The sequence below is a fragment of the Mesitornis unicolor genome, unplaced genomic scaffold (genome assembly GCF_000695765.1).
Source record: "Mesitornis unicolor isolate BGI_N332 unplaced genomic scaffold, ASM69576v1 scaffold44240, whole genome shotgun sequence".
NCBI classification, from domain to species: Eukaryota; Metazoa; Chordata; class Aves; order Mesitornithiformes; family Mesitornithidae; genus Mesitornis; species Mesitornis unicolor.
This window is the reverse complement of record NW_010158454.1, coordinates 1-17,823: the sequence shown is the minus strand read 5'-3', so window position 1 is coordinate 17,823 and position 17,823 is coordinate 1. Positions and strand designations below refer to the sequence as shown.

At 40.9% G+C, this 17,823-nt stretch overlaps 1 protein-coding gene across 2 annotated transcripts; it reads right to left on the bottom strand.

Annotated features, from left to right (window-relative positions):
* Nucleotides 1-8,153: 8,153 nt before the first annotated feature.
* On the bottom strand, nucleotides 8,154-17,310 carry PCDH18 (protocadherin 18). 2 transcript variants are annotated; one of them, XM_010183488.1, is made up of 4 exons: nucleotides 14,806-17,310; nucleotides 13,817-13,905; nucleotides 13,519-13,682; nucleotides 8,154-9,314 (listed from the first exon to the last, which is right to left on the bottom strand). In XM_010183488.1, the coding sequence occupies exons 1-4, from the start codon at nucleotides 17,308-17,310 to the stop codon at nucleotides 8,644-8,646; spliced, it is 3,429 nt and encodes a 1,142-aa protein (XP_010181790.1). In that variant the 3' UTR covers nucleotides 8,154-8,643. The 2 variants fall into 2 exon arrangements, with proteins under 2 accessions (XP_010181790.1, XP_010181798.1); XM_010183496.1 differs by having other exon boundaries at nucleotides 13,817-13,902.
* Nucleotides 17,311-17,823: the final 513 nt, after the last annotated feature.

Sequence of the window (17,823 nt, the reverse complement as noted above, 5' to 3'; positions counted from 1 at the left end):
ACAGAGCATAAGAATGTGCTATTGCCGTCCACCCACGCTGGCAGAAAGCCACTGTGTTTTCTATTGTTTACAAATGTTTTCGGTGATACATCTCTTTGCTATTTCCCATACAAAGTTAAGCGCTCAAGAATATGCAGCATATACTTGGCTGTTCTAAGTGAGATGAGAACCATTGGAGAATTTTGGTTGCCCTTCAACATACACACCGACAATTCTGGTTTTGTTTCAGATTTTTAAGATCATAAGGCATGATTGTGATAGCATAACTTGGCTCCTTAAAGGAGTGCAAATGCCATTCACCTCTTGCACCACTCAAACTGTGATGCCCGAATTATATTATCTAAAAGGTTCATTTGAAAATTTTAAATTACAGCATTCTCCATAGCATCAGGACAGAGATAAGCACAACAAAAACCAGTATCTAAAACTGAGGACGCATAAGGATTTTAGTATCACCTACTGATATTTTGAAAATATGAGAAATCACTTCACCACAAGCATTTTTCTAGTCAACATGTCCTTTTTGATTAGGTGACCTAATTATCATAAGGATTTAAAAAAGCCAGATGGGTCAAAAATAAGCACAGGTGGCCTCAAGTCTGCCAATTTACCAAGCTTTTGTTTTCATTTTATCTGAGTAAAAAATGTCCATCATTCTTTGTCAGAGGTGCACTATGTTGCTGTGGTTGTTTGTCATCATTTGTGTAAAAGCCAAACAGGTTACCTGTCACTTTGCAAATACTGTGGATAATAGGTAATACTTGAACCAGCACAGGACTGATTAACAAGAAAATTGGAATTTTTTTTTAACCTATTCCTGTCCTTTTATTCTTGCATAGTACTAAATTAATTTTGGATTCCTCCCCCCCCCCCCATACTCTCTCACACACAGACAGTACCTCCAGCTAATTAGACTACATGATTTTTACAGTTAGCTTTTTCAGGAGCGTGAGCAGTCAACCTCTCTTACTACTCCATCCAGGATTAAATAGGAGTCTGTCCATGATCCATCCACACATGTAGAACTGATTACCAGGCTCACATGTGCCTCCCCTCCTGTTTCAACTCTGTGTTATGGCAATGCACTTTTAAACATGTAACAAAACCGTTTATGTATAAAGAGAGCAACTTTTTTATTTCAAGACCAGCTGGAGTCTGTGGAAAGGAGTCACAAACACAGTCCTCTCTCATCTAGACTTTCCTTATTTATTTTCCTTGTCTTAGCTATTTTTCTCCTGTACATAAAAGTAATTGGATAGTCTGAATCCTCATTCTGAGATTTAAATATAATCATTGCTGAAGTCTTATCTTTTTAAGAGATAAAGATGTTAAGTTATGCCAAGTTATTATAGCCACAGTACCATGTGTGAGAGACTGTTTCATCTTCCATACACAGCAGAAAGAACGCTTCCTTTTAAGGCATAATTCATGGTTTCTACTTAACATTGCCATGGTGACCCTAGGACACTGCCTTACCAGCTGGAAACAAATCTTGCCAAGTGGGTAAACATTGCAATTCAAATATACCATTTTGCACTGAATAATTTAGCACAAAAAGTTTGAAAATTATCACTGTCCATATTTGCTGTAAAATGCTCTTCTAGACCACACAAGACAGCATTGACTTCCCAGTCTCTTTACTCCCTGCTGCTAGAATTTCTCCCCTCCTCACCCCAAAAGCCACTCAGTGTTTCAGTGACATGAAGGAATTAGTATCTGATCACACCAGTGATCAAGGGCATTTGTCTGTAGCAACCAATGCCAACCAAAGCCCAGGCTGCTCTATACTCCGGACCACCTCTGCAGCAGCATGCAGGTAATCATGAACAAGCCATTAGTTTCCAGTCTGATCAACTCCTTGAACTGCTTTGTAACGTCCTTGATCAAACAACAGCCAGCAAAGAAGCCAGCCAAGATGATGGGAGGGCAATACACTGGAGTTGGGTTAAATGTAAAAGTTGGGTTTTCAGTAAATTCAAAGCCAAAAGTTGTTGGTGTTTTTAAAGCAAAACAGACAAAAAAACCACCATGATCAATCCTGTCTTCAGGGCAAGAGCTTAGACAAATTTTCCTTGCAAAATACAAGTATATGAAGGTATAGCTAGTGCTTTTATCACTACCAAAGCTATAAGAAACCCCAGCTTCACATCCCTTTCCCTTCCCAGAAAGCTTAAACTTTTTGTCCAAAACACCAGCCTATCATACAATTTCAGTTTCTTCAGTCATAGACATAAACTCAATCAACAAGTAGACATCCATGTTTTAAGACTCAAAATTTTGGATTTATATTATTAAAATTTTGTTAGATCAACTTATGGTTTATTTAGGAGATTTTGTAGCTCTATCTCTTAATCTGCTTAAATATATTTTTCTTCACAAATATGTGAGGAGAAGTCTCACTCAAGTCCTGTAAATTTCTTCTGTGACTTTGTGGACTTCTGAAGCTTTCCTGAAATTCAGAATGTGTGGTCATTATAAAGATAAAAGTCTTTCAAAGAATACCTAGGTTATGTATAAGGGGTGCTGTTGATCCATTATGCAGTGCTTTCTTCTCTTGAATTAGTACTAAACCAAAGTTGTGTGATGAAGCTGGATGCATGGTGATGCTTTAAATACTTCATGTAAGCTGTAAAACTGTTTGCATGGTCATTTCTGACTATATCTCCCACAGTGCTTCTTGCACAAGTAGTGGGAGAATGTGTGCACTGATCAAATTTCAGCTAAGGTTATTACCCATTTCTATCTGAGTCTCCCTCAAGTTTTAATTAAAAAAGGTATTATTTACCAATTCTTTTGTAAATTGTTTTTACAGTATAGTTTAAACTGTTCCTGTGCATCTCTTCAGAGAGGCTCTTTTTTCAATAGAGTGTTAAATGATCCCAGATTTTTTTTATTTTTTTTTAAGTACTTAGTCATTTATGGATCTACAGCTCCAAGGATGTAAAGTGTGACAGGATTGCTAATTATGATGTTTTATTGATTGGCATTACAATAGTACACTCCTTTTTTTATTCATATAAAGTGCATTACAGAATGTCTTGCAGGAAAAGTTTTGTGTGAAGACGGAGTCTGACCCTGGGATACACTTTGAAGCACAATTTCACTCCTTTCTGTAACAGACTGCATTATTGAAAATATATGTATGCCATAGCTGCCTAGGGATTTCAGTTTAGATACCATGCTAACCATGCTAACCTTCTAATATTACACTGAATAAGAGGCAGCTCTTTTTGTCTTTAGTTCTTAAGCAACTTGTACTAATCTTCAAGTGTTGTCCTTCCCGATGAAGTTTAAAACATAAGATTTTCTTCATAAATCCAGCCTTTTTCACAGCTTGCAGGCAAAATTTGATTGCTTATCCTAGTCTAGGTGCTGTAGCATGGAAAGTTTTTTTCATATATGCAGCTGACAATTGAGGTTTTCAAGCCTTTTAATCTTTGGAAAAATCTGACACTCTCTTCAGGTTGCAGAAAAGAGGAGGAAATTAAGTTTCCTGGCATTTTCTATGAATTTCAATTTTTCCTTAAAAAAGATAGGAAACTGTAAAGGTTAAATATTTTGTGGTAGCTTTTGTTTGCTTTCTATTGCTGTTCTTAAACCAAGTAACTGTAAACATGACCAGGGCGTAGAATGCAAGAAACACATTACTGACAACCACATTCTCGACATCCTCTCAATATGTTTATCCTAATGGACACCAAATAGTAAAGTACGATGCAGTGGTTACAGAAATACTTTAAACACAAATTAAATAAGTGGTCAAACAACCTACTATCTCTGATCAGTATTTCAGTACATTTTTTAGTTTATCCATTTCAGAAGTGACTAAAAAAGAAAATGTACATGGAGTCTGGAGAAAATTAGTTGTTGAGCTATTAGTTAACCTTTTTATTTGTTCAAAAGTCTTACTAATTTCATCCATGGTAGCAATGACAGAACCACCAGCACATAGAGACCACCAGTATTTTGGTAGTTAATATTTGCTGACTTTCATGACCTTTTCTGTCATTATGATATCATGGAAGAAAACATTTTGGCTTCAAGGATAAAGCTGTGCCAAGCATTTATAGAAGTGTTAGCAACCCAGCGAACCAGACAAGATAATCATGCTCATGTTTGGTGCTTAAAATGCACCAACAAACCCTAACCCTCTATTGCCAAAATGTAGCAAATCCAGATTATTTTTTAAAATATATTTGTGTAGTATCAGTTTTCCTTGTTCTCGAAGTATAAAAGTTTTATATATATGTGTATATATACATGTGTGCGTGTTCACACACACACACACATACACACACACACATATATACACAAAATTTCTCCCACTGATAAGGGAAGCTTGAGAAAATTCAGAAGTCTAAACAGAGTAGGATTAAGAAAGATTTTTTTCCCCTATTTACCACAATCTACAGATCTTTTAGCAAGCTTCCTACAGTAATAAATGCAGCTCAGACTCTGGTGCATTTCAGATATAATCTTGAATTTTGCTTCTGGAGACTGGTCTTATAACTAGTCTCTTTACATGATAAGATTCTTGCAGCAATGCACATACCAAATACTATCACTGTGTATTGGTACAGAAATCCCCTCTAGGAAAACCTTATGTATTTTACGATATTTGGATGCCTAGCACTGCCAGAGAAATTAATTTGGACCTATTTTTGCTAGAAAACCCCCTCTGCAAACAATGGCTATTTAAATTGTTGAGACTATCCGTGTGACATGGGCCAGTGGGCATAAACTGATTTAAGGATTTTAAATTTAAAACAGGTTGGTAATCCCTAATGGATGATGTGACTGTGAAAATGAAGCTTATCAGGCTGCCCTGCAAGTCTGTAGACAGCATGAACCAGTCTGAGCCTGAAGGTCTAATATTTCCTCTCCTAGAAATGGGAAGCAATAGCTATCTGCATTTATTTATGAAGGAGGAATCTGTACCGCCACTTGAAGGAGGGTTTCATTTTCAGCTGCTGATTTTGTAACAGACAGCAATGTTTCACCCATGTCAATAGAAAACTAAAACAATTTCCAAGTTTAATTGCTATTGTCAAACTAGCATGTTGTACACTTTTAAGATAACTTCCAGTTCCCCATACTACCTCACACACCCTGTCTGTCCAGGCTGGCATCAGTGATTTCCTGAGCAGGCATAAGTTTTGTCTTGGGAGTTGCTTTGCCTGAGCCTCCCTTTCTTGTCCATCTCCTGCGTGAAGTCAGTGGTGGGTAGGTGCGACAAGGCACATTGTCCCTTGCCACCCTCTGCAATGACTCAGTAAGAGGCATTACGTGTGTGGGAGATCAGGAACGCTGTGGAGCCTACAGTTACGCATGAAAAATTAGGGCAAGAGAGGACTTGAGGAATGTGTTAACTAGAGCCAGCTGAAGAAGTAGAAACTGGGAATTTCAGTCATAGCAATGTTATTGGGATACAAAACACTTTGTAAGCTCAAAAGTACAGCCATGAACTGTTCAGGATTAGCACATGGGTAAGACTGACTTAAGAGAAGTAGAGTCAAAGAGCTGACATGGAAGGAGAATGAGCTAGGGGTGAGGAAACGTGGAGAGTGGGACTGAAACTGGATACTTATTAAAAGAAGAGGCAAACTGAATGGGGGAGCTGAGACTGAAACCACCTAGCTAAGAAGAAAGCTATGCTATTGTGAACCTCAGGATTTGGTAGGGCTTCCACAATATTTAGACTAGTTTCAAAGTCAATATGACCTTGCTGCTAGAGGCAGGACTTGGGATGTTAGAGCACCCAAGGGAGCATCAGAAGCAGGGCTGCTCAGGGAAGGATAGACAGGGCAGGAACTGAGGGCAATCCTAACAGAGGCAGTAACTTCACTGACAAAGTGCCACTGTACAGTACCTGAATAGAGCACGTTGAACCAGGTCCTAGTAATGGAATCCACCAACAGCCCCCAACATGGCAAGAGGACAGATGAGGGTCTATCTGAGGACTCCAGTCAGCAGCAGCTGGAGACACTGCTATAAAGTGAGTCCCAGGCCCATCCAGGAGGCAAGGGTAGGAACCAGCATGCTTACAACAGCTGAATGCCCTAAGCTGATCTTAAATGAGCTTCTGACCTCTTGGGAGGTTGGGATCCAGGTGAGGCTGGTTGGGGCCATTGAAGGTGGCCATATTAGTGCTTTTAGGGCCCTGACAAGTACAAAGAATAAAAATGGTTTGTGTTGGGTGTTTGGAACAAGGTTGAGTCTGGAGAGAGGTGGAAATGGTTAGAATCACAGAATTACAGAATAGTAGAGGTTGGAAGGGACCTCTGAAGATCATCCAGTCCAACATCCCTGCCAGAGCAGGATCACATAGACTAGGTCACACAGGAACACATCCAGGCAGGTTTTGAATTTCTCCAGAGGTGACTCCACCTCTCTGAGCAGCCTGTTCCAGTGCTCTGTTACCCTCACAGTAAAGAAGCTTTTCCTCATGTTTAAGTTGAACCTCTTATGTACTAGTTTGTGACCATTGCCCCTTGTCCTGTTGCTGGGCAGAGTCCGGTCCCATCCTGGAAGTTGGATCAGGAGTGAGAAAAGTTGCATCCAAGATCATGGGCTGGCTCTGACTGGGTACAGGCAACAGACCTAGGAGAGATTCAAGGTGAAGAGGGAAAACAGGGATATATACAAATACTTAATATATGAGATGTCATGACTTCTTCCCTTCAGTAATGAGATAGTTCAATGAGACTGAGGTCTTGATAGCATTTCAAAGGTGCTGTAACAACTTTCGAAAACAGAAATAGTCTCCACTGTTAGAGGATCTTCTTGTACCAACACTGATGAGCCAGTTCCCTTAAATGTGTTAAGTCATATTGACAAAATGACATTTTGACAGTTTCACCTGCATTATCATTTCTGTCAATGTGGATTCTTGGTTAGAAATCTGAGGTCCTGGTATTTCTAACCAGCATAGCTATACTCATGAAGTCCTGAAGTGTAAACAAGATGTGAAAATCTTCATTATTCAGGTGTCAACAAATGTCTACACATCTACTAGTGTCACATCTACAGCACTGTGAAACCAGTGATGAGATTGACGTTTCCCTGTACACAGACCAAGCAAATAAAGCTTATGCAGACAACAAAATTCTGGCTTTTTTGAAGTAATATTAAACAGGAATTTTCTATATCTAAGATTAATTGTATTCTGTAGAGTATTTTACAAATGCTGTTCTCCAGAATAAAGGTATTTACCAGTTTTTATACACAGGTTAACTTGGATTATTTAAAAAGTTTTTCACACTTATGATAAAAAAAATAAACTGTACCCTATAAAGAATATGCATCTGCAGCTCTGAATAAAAGGCCAAAACCCCAGGTTTTCTGGCACTCTTAGCAACTTAACACTGTCCTGAAACAAGCATCAGGAGTCCAGAACAACCCACCCATGTTTCTCAACTGTAAAATCAGTTTGTTCACTATTACAAAAATCTGTCTATGATAGGCTGACCAAAAACGTGGGTTTATTTTTTAAAAAAAGGATCTAAAGGCACCACATTGACTCTGACAATTATCTGAGAAATACCAGTTACTTCATCCCACAGAGGTGATGGCACCACGGTATAAATTACCCAGTTTTCCTTAACCTAACTTCAGTAGGGAGAAGCCCCGCTGTGGAAGGTTGGGATTCAATGAGAGCCAATGTACTTGCAGGTTGCATGTAACTGCCACTAACAGCAAGAGCGCTCTTTTCTAGGCAGTTCCAAGTATTTCTATACTACTTCGCAAATACAAGACAGACACACTTATAACAGAGGGAAAATATAGGTATAACCAGCTGCTTACCTGGGAGATGCAACATTCATTTTATTTTGGTGTCATTTACAAGGATAAAGCACTCAATGGCAAATTTGTATTTACATAAATTGAGAATTCAGCTTGAGGTCGGACAAGCTGATTTTATTGCTCTTTCAAGTATACACCACTCACTTCAACTGGTTTTGCAGCATAACAGCAGAAAAAAATTACCTTATTTTTTGCACAGATAATATTGGAAGTCCCACCACTGAATTTCTTGATTTATTCACTTGGGAAAACACTTGTAACACAGAGGAAGACCCCAGCCTGCAATAACACATTAATTAAATGGGAAAATTACTCTACAGACCAAAAGCATCAGAATAAACAAAGAGTTGACAGCTCTTTACTATAAGAACCAAACATCGCAACAAGGTGTTGGATCATTTATTTAAACTAATGTTTGCATAACTTTTCAGTGGTTTAAATTAATATTTGTAACATTTGAGACTTAAAAGAAATAATAAGGGAAAACAATATCCCTCCTTTATTTTTTTACATGCCCGTGTGGCAAGAATGCTGGGAGTTTGACAAGGGTGGTACCATCTATATACATTTAGGAAAACATGCTTGCTGTGGGTGTACAAAAATAAAATTTATTTGTTAAATTACACATAAATATAAGGTACAAATGTATTTTTAAAATACAGATAATCACACTTGCATTGTGTACATATGAAAATACAGTATTTTAATATTCAACATACACAGACACATTTATGATAAATGCAACTAATTGGCAATGCCAGTTCTTTTCAGTCTGTTTTTCATTCCTTTTTTTTTTATCCTTGTTTTCCATAAATATGGAAAAATAGGCTTTTGAAACAATTAGTTCTGCCGGACATCTTGCAGCAGCTTGTTAATTTCTGCCACCAGCTCACTGGCATCCATGAGTTCGTGTTTACCATCGCTGAGGTGGTTGAGCACATTGTCAAAATCATCTTCTTCGTAATTCTCTGGGATTTCCTCCATGGCTGGCAGCCATTTAGAGGAAGGCTGCGCGCTTGAGTGAGTCCCCAGAGTGGGCCCATTGTTGGCAGGATTTTGGAAATGTGTGCTGGCTGCCCAGGCTGCCACCCCCTGTGGATAATTTACAGTCTTGGCAGGCAAATGTCCCTTCCTGCGCTCCAACGAGTTGGAGTGATCCATTTCATTGCATTCTGTGTAGGCATCTAGCGAGGGAGGCAGCAGGCGCTGGAAGACGCTGCTCATTTCAGAGAGGAGAGAGGAGGTACAGGTGTCCCCCGACTCCTCCTCACTCTGGCAGTCTTTACCAAACGTTGAAAAGCTCTTCTTCTTCTCAGTGGCATCAGCAGGCTGCGGATCTTGCTCCAGGCCCTGCTGCTGCTGCTGCAGCTGCTGCTGCTGCTGTGACTGGAAGTCCTCCCCAGGGATGAACATGTTACTCCGGTAATCGGAGGATGGAGAGGGCAACGGTGGCATCCAGCACTGGTCAGAGTGCCCCAGAACCCTGCACTCCTCTGTGCACAGCCGCATCGCTGCAAGAGAGAGGAGAGGAGAGTGAGCATCACCCTCCAGTTGCAGGTATCACTTACATTCACAAGGACTAACAGACAAGGACTGAACTTCACCAAAGATGTTCAAATCTGGCATCTAGATTCCCTTTCTATGTGCATGAAGGTGACGGATGCAAATGGTCTGAATCTAAACGTACTTTCATTTCCAAATGGTCTTGAAAAATGAGAACAATAAATGCAGAACATGTAAGACAGTAATGTGATCTCTTAATGAGGGTTGAAGATAAACATGTAAATCCCTGGTGGAAAACTAGCATTTGTGACTTAAAGCCATTTGTTCCCTTTGTACAGTGCTGTTTCATTAAAAAAAAAGTGTTTCTACCTCCAAACTTCTACTTAATTTTTATTAAAGTCTTCCATATGCAATTACAGAAGCATATCAGAGTAATAAAGAGGGAATAAATGGACAGAGGAAAGAAAGAAGAAGAAAAATGTGCAGAGGGATCTCCCTCTTCATTAACACATCTCCTTTTGATCAGACAATGAGGCGTACATTGCATATTAGGCAGATATGCAACGTACAAGTATGCATATACCTTTTTAAATGAATCAGTTAAATTATAATCCAGTATCAGAATACCTATGACTTAATTCACATCCAGTGTGACTCCCGTGTTTATACTGGAGTTACTCTGAAGTGCATTTGCAGCTCAGGTTACTGTACCATGCTGGCTCAGGCATTGGCTCAAGGGGGTTTCTAACTCACAAGGTGGGCATCCAAGCCAGTAAGGATGGCTGAAGAGTAGAAGACAACAGAGCTGCTCTTTCACTTGCTTGGTTTTAGTGGTGTCTCTCAGGGAAAAGCAATACAATGAGGAGCTATGCTGGTCTGAACTGGCCCATGGAGGGGTACTGCAAGAGTCCTCTGCAAACACCTCTCCTACTGAAGAGGCCTGGGAAAAGTCCCTGAAGAGGAGACCAGCAAAGTCCTGTTTGGCAGGTCTGCAAAGAGGGATGTGCTAGGAGAGAGGCCAAATTTTCTTGTCCAAAGAGAACCAACTCTGTAGGACACAAAGCCTCAGCACAGGCTGGATGCTGCCTGGGTGCCTGGCAGAGCTGCTGCAAAAGACCTAGGTGCTGCAGGGGCCACTAACTTGAATTTGAGGCACATACTTCAAAAGAAACTTTTCAGAAATGCCAAACTTTTGCCTTATGCATATTTTGACCAAAACAAACTTTTGTCCTAATCCCCTATCAACTAATCTTTAGATTAGCCCATGCAGAATAGTTTCTTTTTTGTTATTTATTTAATCACTACATAAGAAATGCCAATTCTAAAACTTAATGTTTGCATTCAGAGCCTGTAAGTTTTCCTCGCTTTCTTATCACATTTCCAATCTGGCTCTGGATCTACTTAGTTTATCAAAATCTGTCTGCAATGGTGTAAGCAGAACTGCACAGAGTATTTCACCTTAGAATGTACCAGTGATTGATACAGTCCTACTCTAATACTGTCAGCGTTATTTATCTCTGTGCTTTACACAGCCTATCATATTTTTTGCTTTCCTAATGCCCTTCTATTCCTCAGAGTATAAACTTTCTCGGTGTCTTACACATGAGTGTATGAATTTCTTCAAGAATATGGGTTCAGGCTGCAGGCTGGATACTGCACAAGCTATTGCAAATGGCCTGCTGATCAGTGAGCTTCAAACAAAAAAAAGCATCTAGAAAATATCAGTAGCTAATGTTTTGATACGAGTGACTGAAATGCCTTAAAGTGTTTTGTTCCAGTGTAGGAAAAACACACATGTGCTGTTTTACAGGAAATGCCTAAGAGTTAGAAAGGAGAAAAGATATCTGAGTAATCCATGGTGCTTGGGCCAGCTCTCAACTCATCCCAGGAGAAGAGGATTACTCTGCTGATTAAGACGACTCCTGTAAATTAATGAGAGACCTTCAATGGTCTAGCATTTCATTGGTAATGAGGATTGTCTCATTGTGAGTTTTGTTACTCATGTTATCAGGATTGGTTTTGGTATAAAATAATAAATTCTGACATTCTTGGACAGGAGATCAAAAGATACTCTGAGGAAATTGAATGGTGTCACAGTCTTTCCTTAAATCAGCAATAAAAACAAAAACCCAGATGCACAACAGCTTTTTTTTTCTTTGCCAGAACTTAAAGCTTATTGGTGAAGATTTAAAGAGAGAGAGAAAGAAACAAGTCTTTGAAGGACAGTTATTGAAATTTCTGACCATGTAATTTTTGAAGTTTTGGGGGACTGGCTCCATTCCTTTCCAGTTCCACCTTAAACGGACAAACTGAAAGGACTTTCTCACAGCACTCTGCCTGTGTTCAGACTGACAATGCAAAAACCTTTCAAAATGGAGAACAAGAAACCTCCAGGAAGTTTTCTTTTTCTTTTAATTTGTTTGGATTGTAGATCAATTCATCTAAATGGGTTCAACATACTTAGCTGATGGATTAATACCGTGCACAACAGCAAATGGACATCTGGGTGAGATTAAACGCCCATCTTGATAGCCCAACCCCATTCCGCCTGTACTGAGGAGTTTTCCTTACTTTGAATGCAGTTAGTGTTGGGCAAAGGCTGGGCACTTTCGGAAATCCTATCCTTCAGCTTCCTGTTTAGAGACTGAATTGCAAGAGCAGAATATGAGCCATGAGCATTCAAGCTAGCCAAGAGGGTAACCCCTCCTGCCTGCTGGCAGCCCCCGGCTGTCCACCAGTAAGAGGACAGCTATTTCTCGGCAGCAGCAGGGCAGATGCCAGTGCAAACCCCGTAACACTTCAAGTTCCCCAGCAACTGAAAGCTACAACAGATCCCTCCTCCCTGCCTCCTAGGCAAGGAAGAGTGAGATATACCTCATGCTAGATGGCAGAGGAGTAAGTAGTAGCAGCTGGAGGAGATGAGGATAAAAAAATATATGAGGACTCCAGATTTAGGTTAAAGAGTCTGAAAAAATACTAACTTTCAGGGTCTCTGGTTTTGAAACACTGGGTACATAAGACTAGGTTGAGGAGATAGCTGAATGCCTGGGTAAGTGATAGAAGGCCAAGTCTGGAGAACAAATTAAACTTTTGGGGTTTACTCTTGCCTAGCGTAACAGCATATTTCTCAGGGTAAAATGCACCAAGGTCAGGTACAATTCCCCCTACCGATGTTTGCTGTGGCAGCAGTGGGAAGGTGCAGCACTGCAGCTCCTCTCCTCCAGCTCTGGGCAACACGGGGGCCACTGTAGGAAGGCGTATGTGCTGCACTGCCCCCCAAAGCAACATGCCCCTGCAGATAAAATAACTTTACTAAACTTTCAGAGATTACACTCTTGGTGTAAACTTAAACCATACTGAAATTATCCATCCCTGCCGGCTATACAGAGAAAACTATATATGATCTGAAGTAAGTACAAGATCTAGGGTACAACCAGTGGTTGTATAATTATCAAAGTAATTACAAAATTCTCCTATCTGTACTTAGCACAATTTCCTATAGTCTCTTCTATTCAACTTATAATTGGGCATAAAGTAAATAATGGTACTTCATGCACATGAATACATACATGTGTGTTTGTCTTCCACTCACCCTTTTCTAGCTTTTATCTTTTCTGCCTTCTACCTCTGAATCATAACTCTTAAGCTCTTTCTGCTAGAAATAAGGGTTGCAAGTTTTAAAATCTGGGACATATTTAGACCCTTCCCTTGCCAATCAAGTTCATTTTTCAGTGAGAAAAAATATACTTGTCTTTCATCTCCACCTATATTTCTAGACCAACTTCACAGTCCCTTTCTGAACTTTAGAAGTTTGTATCATATGGATCAAACCCACTGTGGAAAATGTATCTCCCAAATTATAGTTCAGTGTATTTTTAACAAGCCACAAGTGTCTGGCTTTGCAAAAACATCCACCCAGTCATTAAAAGTCTAAGGACATGGAGCAGATCGTGCTTTTTGGGGGGATTTGGAGCCAGCTTATGATGATGTGAACAGAAAAAAGTAGCCACTGCTCTGGACAGTTGTGTCTGAGGTTTCATTTTACTACATATGTGAAGGCTTCAGTTCAGTATTTATCATGAAGTGGAACGAAAAGGAAGGAAATACACCACTTGAAAGCTAAAGAATTTTTCCTTTCTTAGTAGCAGCTTTATCAAAGTGATAGCCAGGCAGCACTGTAAATAAACTGCTCAGCTTCCACTGTGCTCTTACCTGCAGGAATTCTCCCATCTGTAAGGAAAAGGTCACTGAATCCTTCCCCAAGAAGTCTGTCAATTGGAGACTCTCTACCCAAATCATAATCACTGTCTCCAGCTTCACTATCACCCCGACCACTGTCCTTCAAGCTGAATTTATCCATATCTTGTAGGGCATATCTGTAAAGAGAATTTTGGTGATGGTGGAATTAAATTATCTCACATACATTATATTCCACTTTTTGATTCAAAAATACACGTCTATTTTCTGATACATGTACATGTATACGTAGCAGAACAGTCCAGATCCTTACCTGTAGCTTCTGGAATACTTGTTTCCTCGAAAACTTGGCCTTGGTTGATATTGGCCCTGGTGAAGCATCGAAAGAAGTTGAGAAACCTGCTGAAGAAAAGGCAAAAAGACTGATTCCTTGAAATGAAAGCTCAAATTCCTAGTTATAAAACCACTAATTCATTTTTTCTCTTTAAAGTTTAATTAAATCAAATTTTTGTGCATATATAATGTAGCACAACAGACTATGTTTTAGTATAGTGCCTGCCACAGGAAACATCTGAAGACCTTGTACAATGAGGATATGCACTGCTGTTCATTAGCCTCTGAAGTAAACCAAGTAACTAAAAATAGGTGGAGCTTTCTTTTAATAGACTAGAACCAACCCCTTACCATTCCAGGATCCTAATTAAAAAACACATTTCATTGAACTACATGTAAAGAGTAACCAGGACACAGTTCCCATTTAAGCCATACTGCATTTGCAGTAAAAACTGAGATGGCTAGTCTCAAAGCCTGAGGTGTGTGCATATATCAGGTACACTATGATCATATGTTGTTACAACAGTTGTACTTAAACTGTGTCAGTGTTTAACCTTTTAGTTCTCCATCCCCCTTAATGAAAGTATTTCCTATATTGTTTCCCTATATAAACACTGGCACTCTTTCTTGAACAGAGCTATACAGAGAGGAAGGGAAGGCAAGGAAGAAAGCTCAGTAAAACAGAGCAGAATACTGTCTATGTTACACTCCATTGTTTCGACCTTACAGGGAAGAACTGAGAAATAATTTTATTAATAACAGATTTAATCCTGTCCTCCATGGTAATAGATTCAGTTGATATTGGAGTAAAACTACAAAGCTGTGATATCTAAAGAGCAATGTGTAACACATTCTCACTGGGCATTGATCCAAGTGCCCAGCGCTCTCACAGGTTGCATGCAGAGTACTTCCATGTTCCCAAGTGAGTGTGTGCATGAATGGATGTGCAAAACGAGGTATGGACCTTACCTCAACAGCTGGAGTAGCATGGGTGAGTTCCAGTGAGAAATTTTCGGGCACGTGGTTAGAGGAGATTGTCACCAGGCTGTTCAGCGACTGGTGGCTGTGGTGGCTCTGCCGGCTGCTCATTTGTCCCCTTTCCAAGGTCGGAGATGATGACGGAGAAGCTCTGTGGTGAGATCTGATGGGTAACGTGCCGTTAACAGTTGGCACTAATGTAATGTCCCCTTTGTGGATCTGTCTTGAAGGACGTTTTGGGTGATGCTGGTAGGTCGATTCCGCCACGCGACAGTTGTATGACCTGGTGTCCTTTTTCTCTCGGTTACATCTTGTAGCAAAGATAACCATAATGACCAACAACACGGCACATATTGATCCTAAGGATATAATTGTTATCATGGAGACATCCAGGGAGGGTTGGCTTACCAAAGTAGCTTCTGTGCTTGAAAATGAATAAACATACTCAAAAACAGTACATTTCAGAAGTGCTTTAGTACTAAGCTGAGGACTACCTTTATCCTGGACTACCACAAAAAACTCCCATTGTTTTGCTGGAACTGATTCAACACTCACATTGATGGAGATGTCACAAGTTTTGGGATCCATCACAAAGATGCTGTTTTCCTTGTCAGCTGCTATGGAGCAGCTGAGTTCAGAGTTCATACCAGAGTCTCTGTCTGTAGCCCTTATCCTGGTGACAAGAAAGCCAATTCCAGCATCTTTAGGGATGGAGATTTCTGCTGTGCTGTTGCGCAGTGCCGGCCCCACAATGACAGGAGCATTGTCATTTTCATCGATGACGGTTAATACAACTGTGGTATTGCTAACAAGCTGCTGACTCCCTCCATCCCTAGCTTGAACCATAAAGGCAATTTGATTTACTTCTTCATGATCAAAGGTTCGCAGGGCATAGATCGCCCCATTGGAGGGATCGATGGTCACGTAGGTGGTTATAGAACTTCCCAAAATATAGCTCTCCAAAATAGTGTAGGTCACCTGCCCGTTGTCGCCTAGATCTGGGTCTGTGGCTGTGACTGATGTGATGTAGGCCCCTGGAGAGTTATTTTCTAAGATAACAACTTCATATCTGTTTGTCTGGAAGCGGGGTGGGTTGTCATTTTCATCACTGATTTGGACAGTAAAGTGTTTCACTGTGGAGAGACTCGGTGTTCCCTTGTCCTCCGCTATTACAGTCAAGCTGTATTCAGATCTCTTTTCCCTATCTAGAGTGGCATTAGTCAAGATTAAATAGTTATTTTCATAAGTCTGTTGAAGTTTAAAGTGGCCATGTCCATGGAGCTTGCAAACTATCTCTCCATTCACGCCAGAGTCCTTGTCTTGCACTCTGACCAGGGCAACAAAAGTGTCCAGGGGTGACCCTTCAGAAATGTAAGCTGTCTCTTCTTTCTCTGGGGACATCAGGTTTAAGTTAATTTCGGGTCTGTTGTCATTCACATCCACAACTTTAATTATAATTTTGCAGTGAGCTGGAATAGAATTTGGCCCCAAATCTTGAGCCTGGGCATCAATTTCATAGGATTTGGTTACTTCATAGTCCACTTGCTTCAGGAGGGTCAGATGTCCTTTTTCTGAATCTATCTTGAAAGTCTCTATAATTCTCGAAGATACATGGCTGCTGAAAGAGTACACGACTCTTCCATTAGCGCCCTCATCTGGATCAGTAGCATTGAGGTCTATGAGCAAAGTCCCAATTGGTGAATTTTCCAAGAGTTGAATTAGATATGATTGTTGCTCAAAAACAGGGCTGTTGTCATTGGAATCAGAAATGCTTATTTTCAGGATGGACGATCCAGATCTCTGAGGCACCCCTTTATCTGAAGCAGTGAGTTGGAGTTCGTAACTTGACTTCAACTCCCGGTCCAGCTCTCTGACCACAATGAGCTCTGCATACTTAGCACCATCAGTCCTGGTTCTCACCTCAATACTGAAAAAATCATTTGCAGAAAGGGAGTAAGTGTGAAGGGAGTTGTCCCCTACATCAGGGTCAAAAGCACTGTCCAAAGGGATCCGGGTTCCTACAGCTGCACTCTCGGATATTTCAATTGGGATAAGAGCTCTGGAAAACTGGGGAGAGTTGTCATTAATATCCAGCACTTCGACTTCGACGTGGAAAAGCTGCAGATGTTCAGTGGGCAGAGTGATCACATCAAACTCTATGGAGCAGTTCAAGTTTTTCTGGCAGAGTTGCTCCCGGTCAATTTTAGCTCCTATGCTGATTTCTCCATTATCCTCCCGGACTACAAGCAAAGGAGAATTCCCCCTCTGCATAGCTCGAAAACGAACCGAGGACGGGTTAGGCATTTTTAATAAAACATCAGCTACATCCTCCGATAGTCTTGCAATTACCGATCCAACTCTCTGCTCCTCATAAATCCTGTATTTCAAATTCTTGCCCAGCACAGACTTATTGAAAGATATTATCATCAGTGCAAAAATGAATATAAAGTGCATTTTACTGCCGATTCGGTGCATTTGTAAGTTTTTGCAATTCATTTCTCCGAGCGAGTTAAAAAGCAATTATTCTGACTGCCTTCGGTACCTTAAACCCAGCGCACATCTGGTCCTTTAAAACTTGCAAACGCGTTTTCTAGTCAAGCATCAATATCGTACCAGATCAGAAAACTTTTGTCTTATACACACCGTGCCAGGACATCCAGATACAATCTGTAGGCAATCCGCGCTTCCTCAGTCGCCTCCCCGCTCCTCTTGCCGGCTGAAACTGGTCGGGGCAGGGTGCTGCTGTGCCGCGGTCAGTATCCAGAGAAGCGGCGGGATCCGCAGCTCAGCCTCCCGCGGAGCTTCTCTCCCTCTCCCCGCTCGCCGGCAGACTGCACGCCCCCGCTCGCCGACTCCAGACTAAAACCTCCCCAACTTCCCTCCAACTCTGCAGACAAAAGCTTTCGCCCGGCATGTGCTGAGCCCCCTCCAGCCAATCAGCCCGCAGCCCCGGCGGGGGCAGCGCGGCCACCCCGCAGCTCCGCGCGCCTCCGGGGCGGGAAGGGGGGA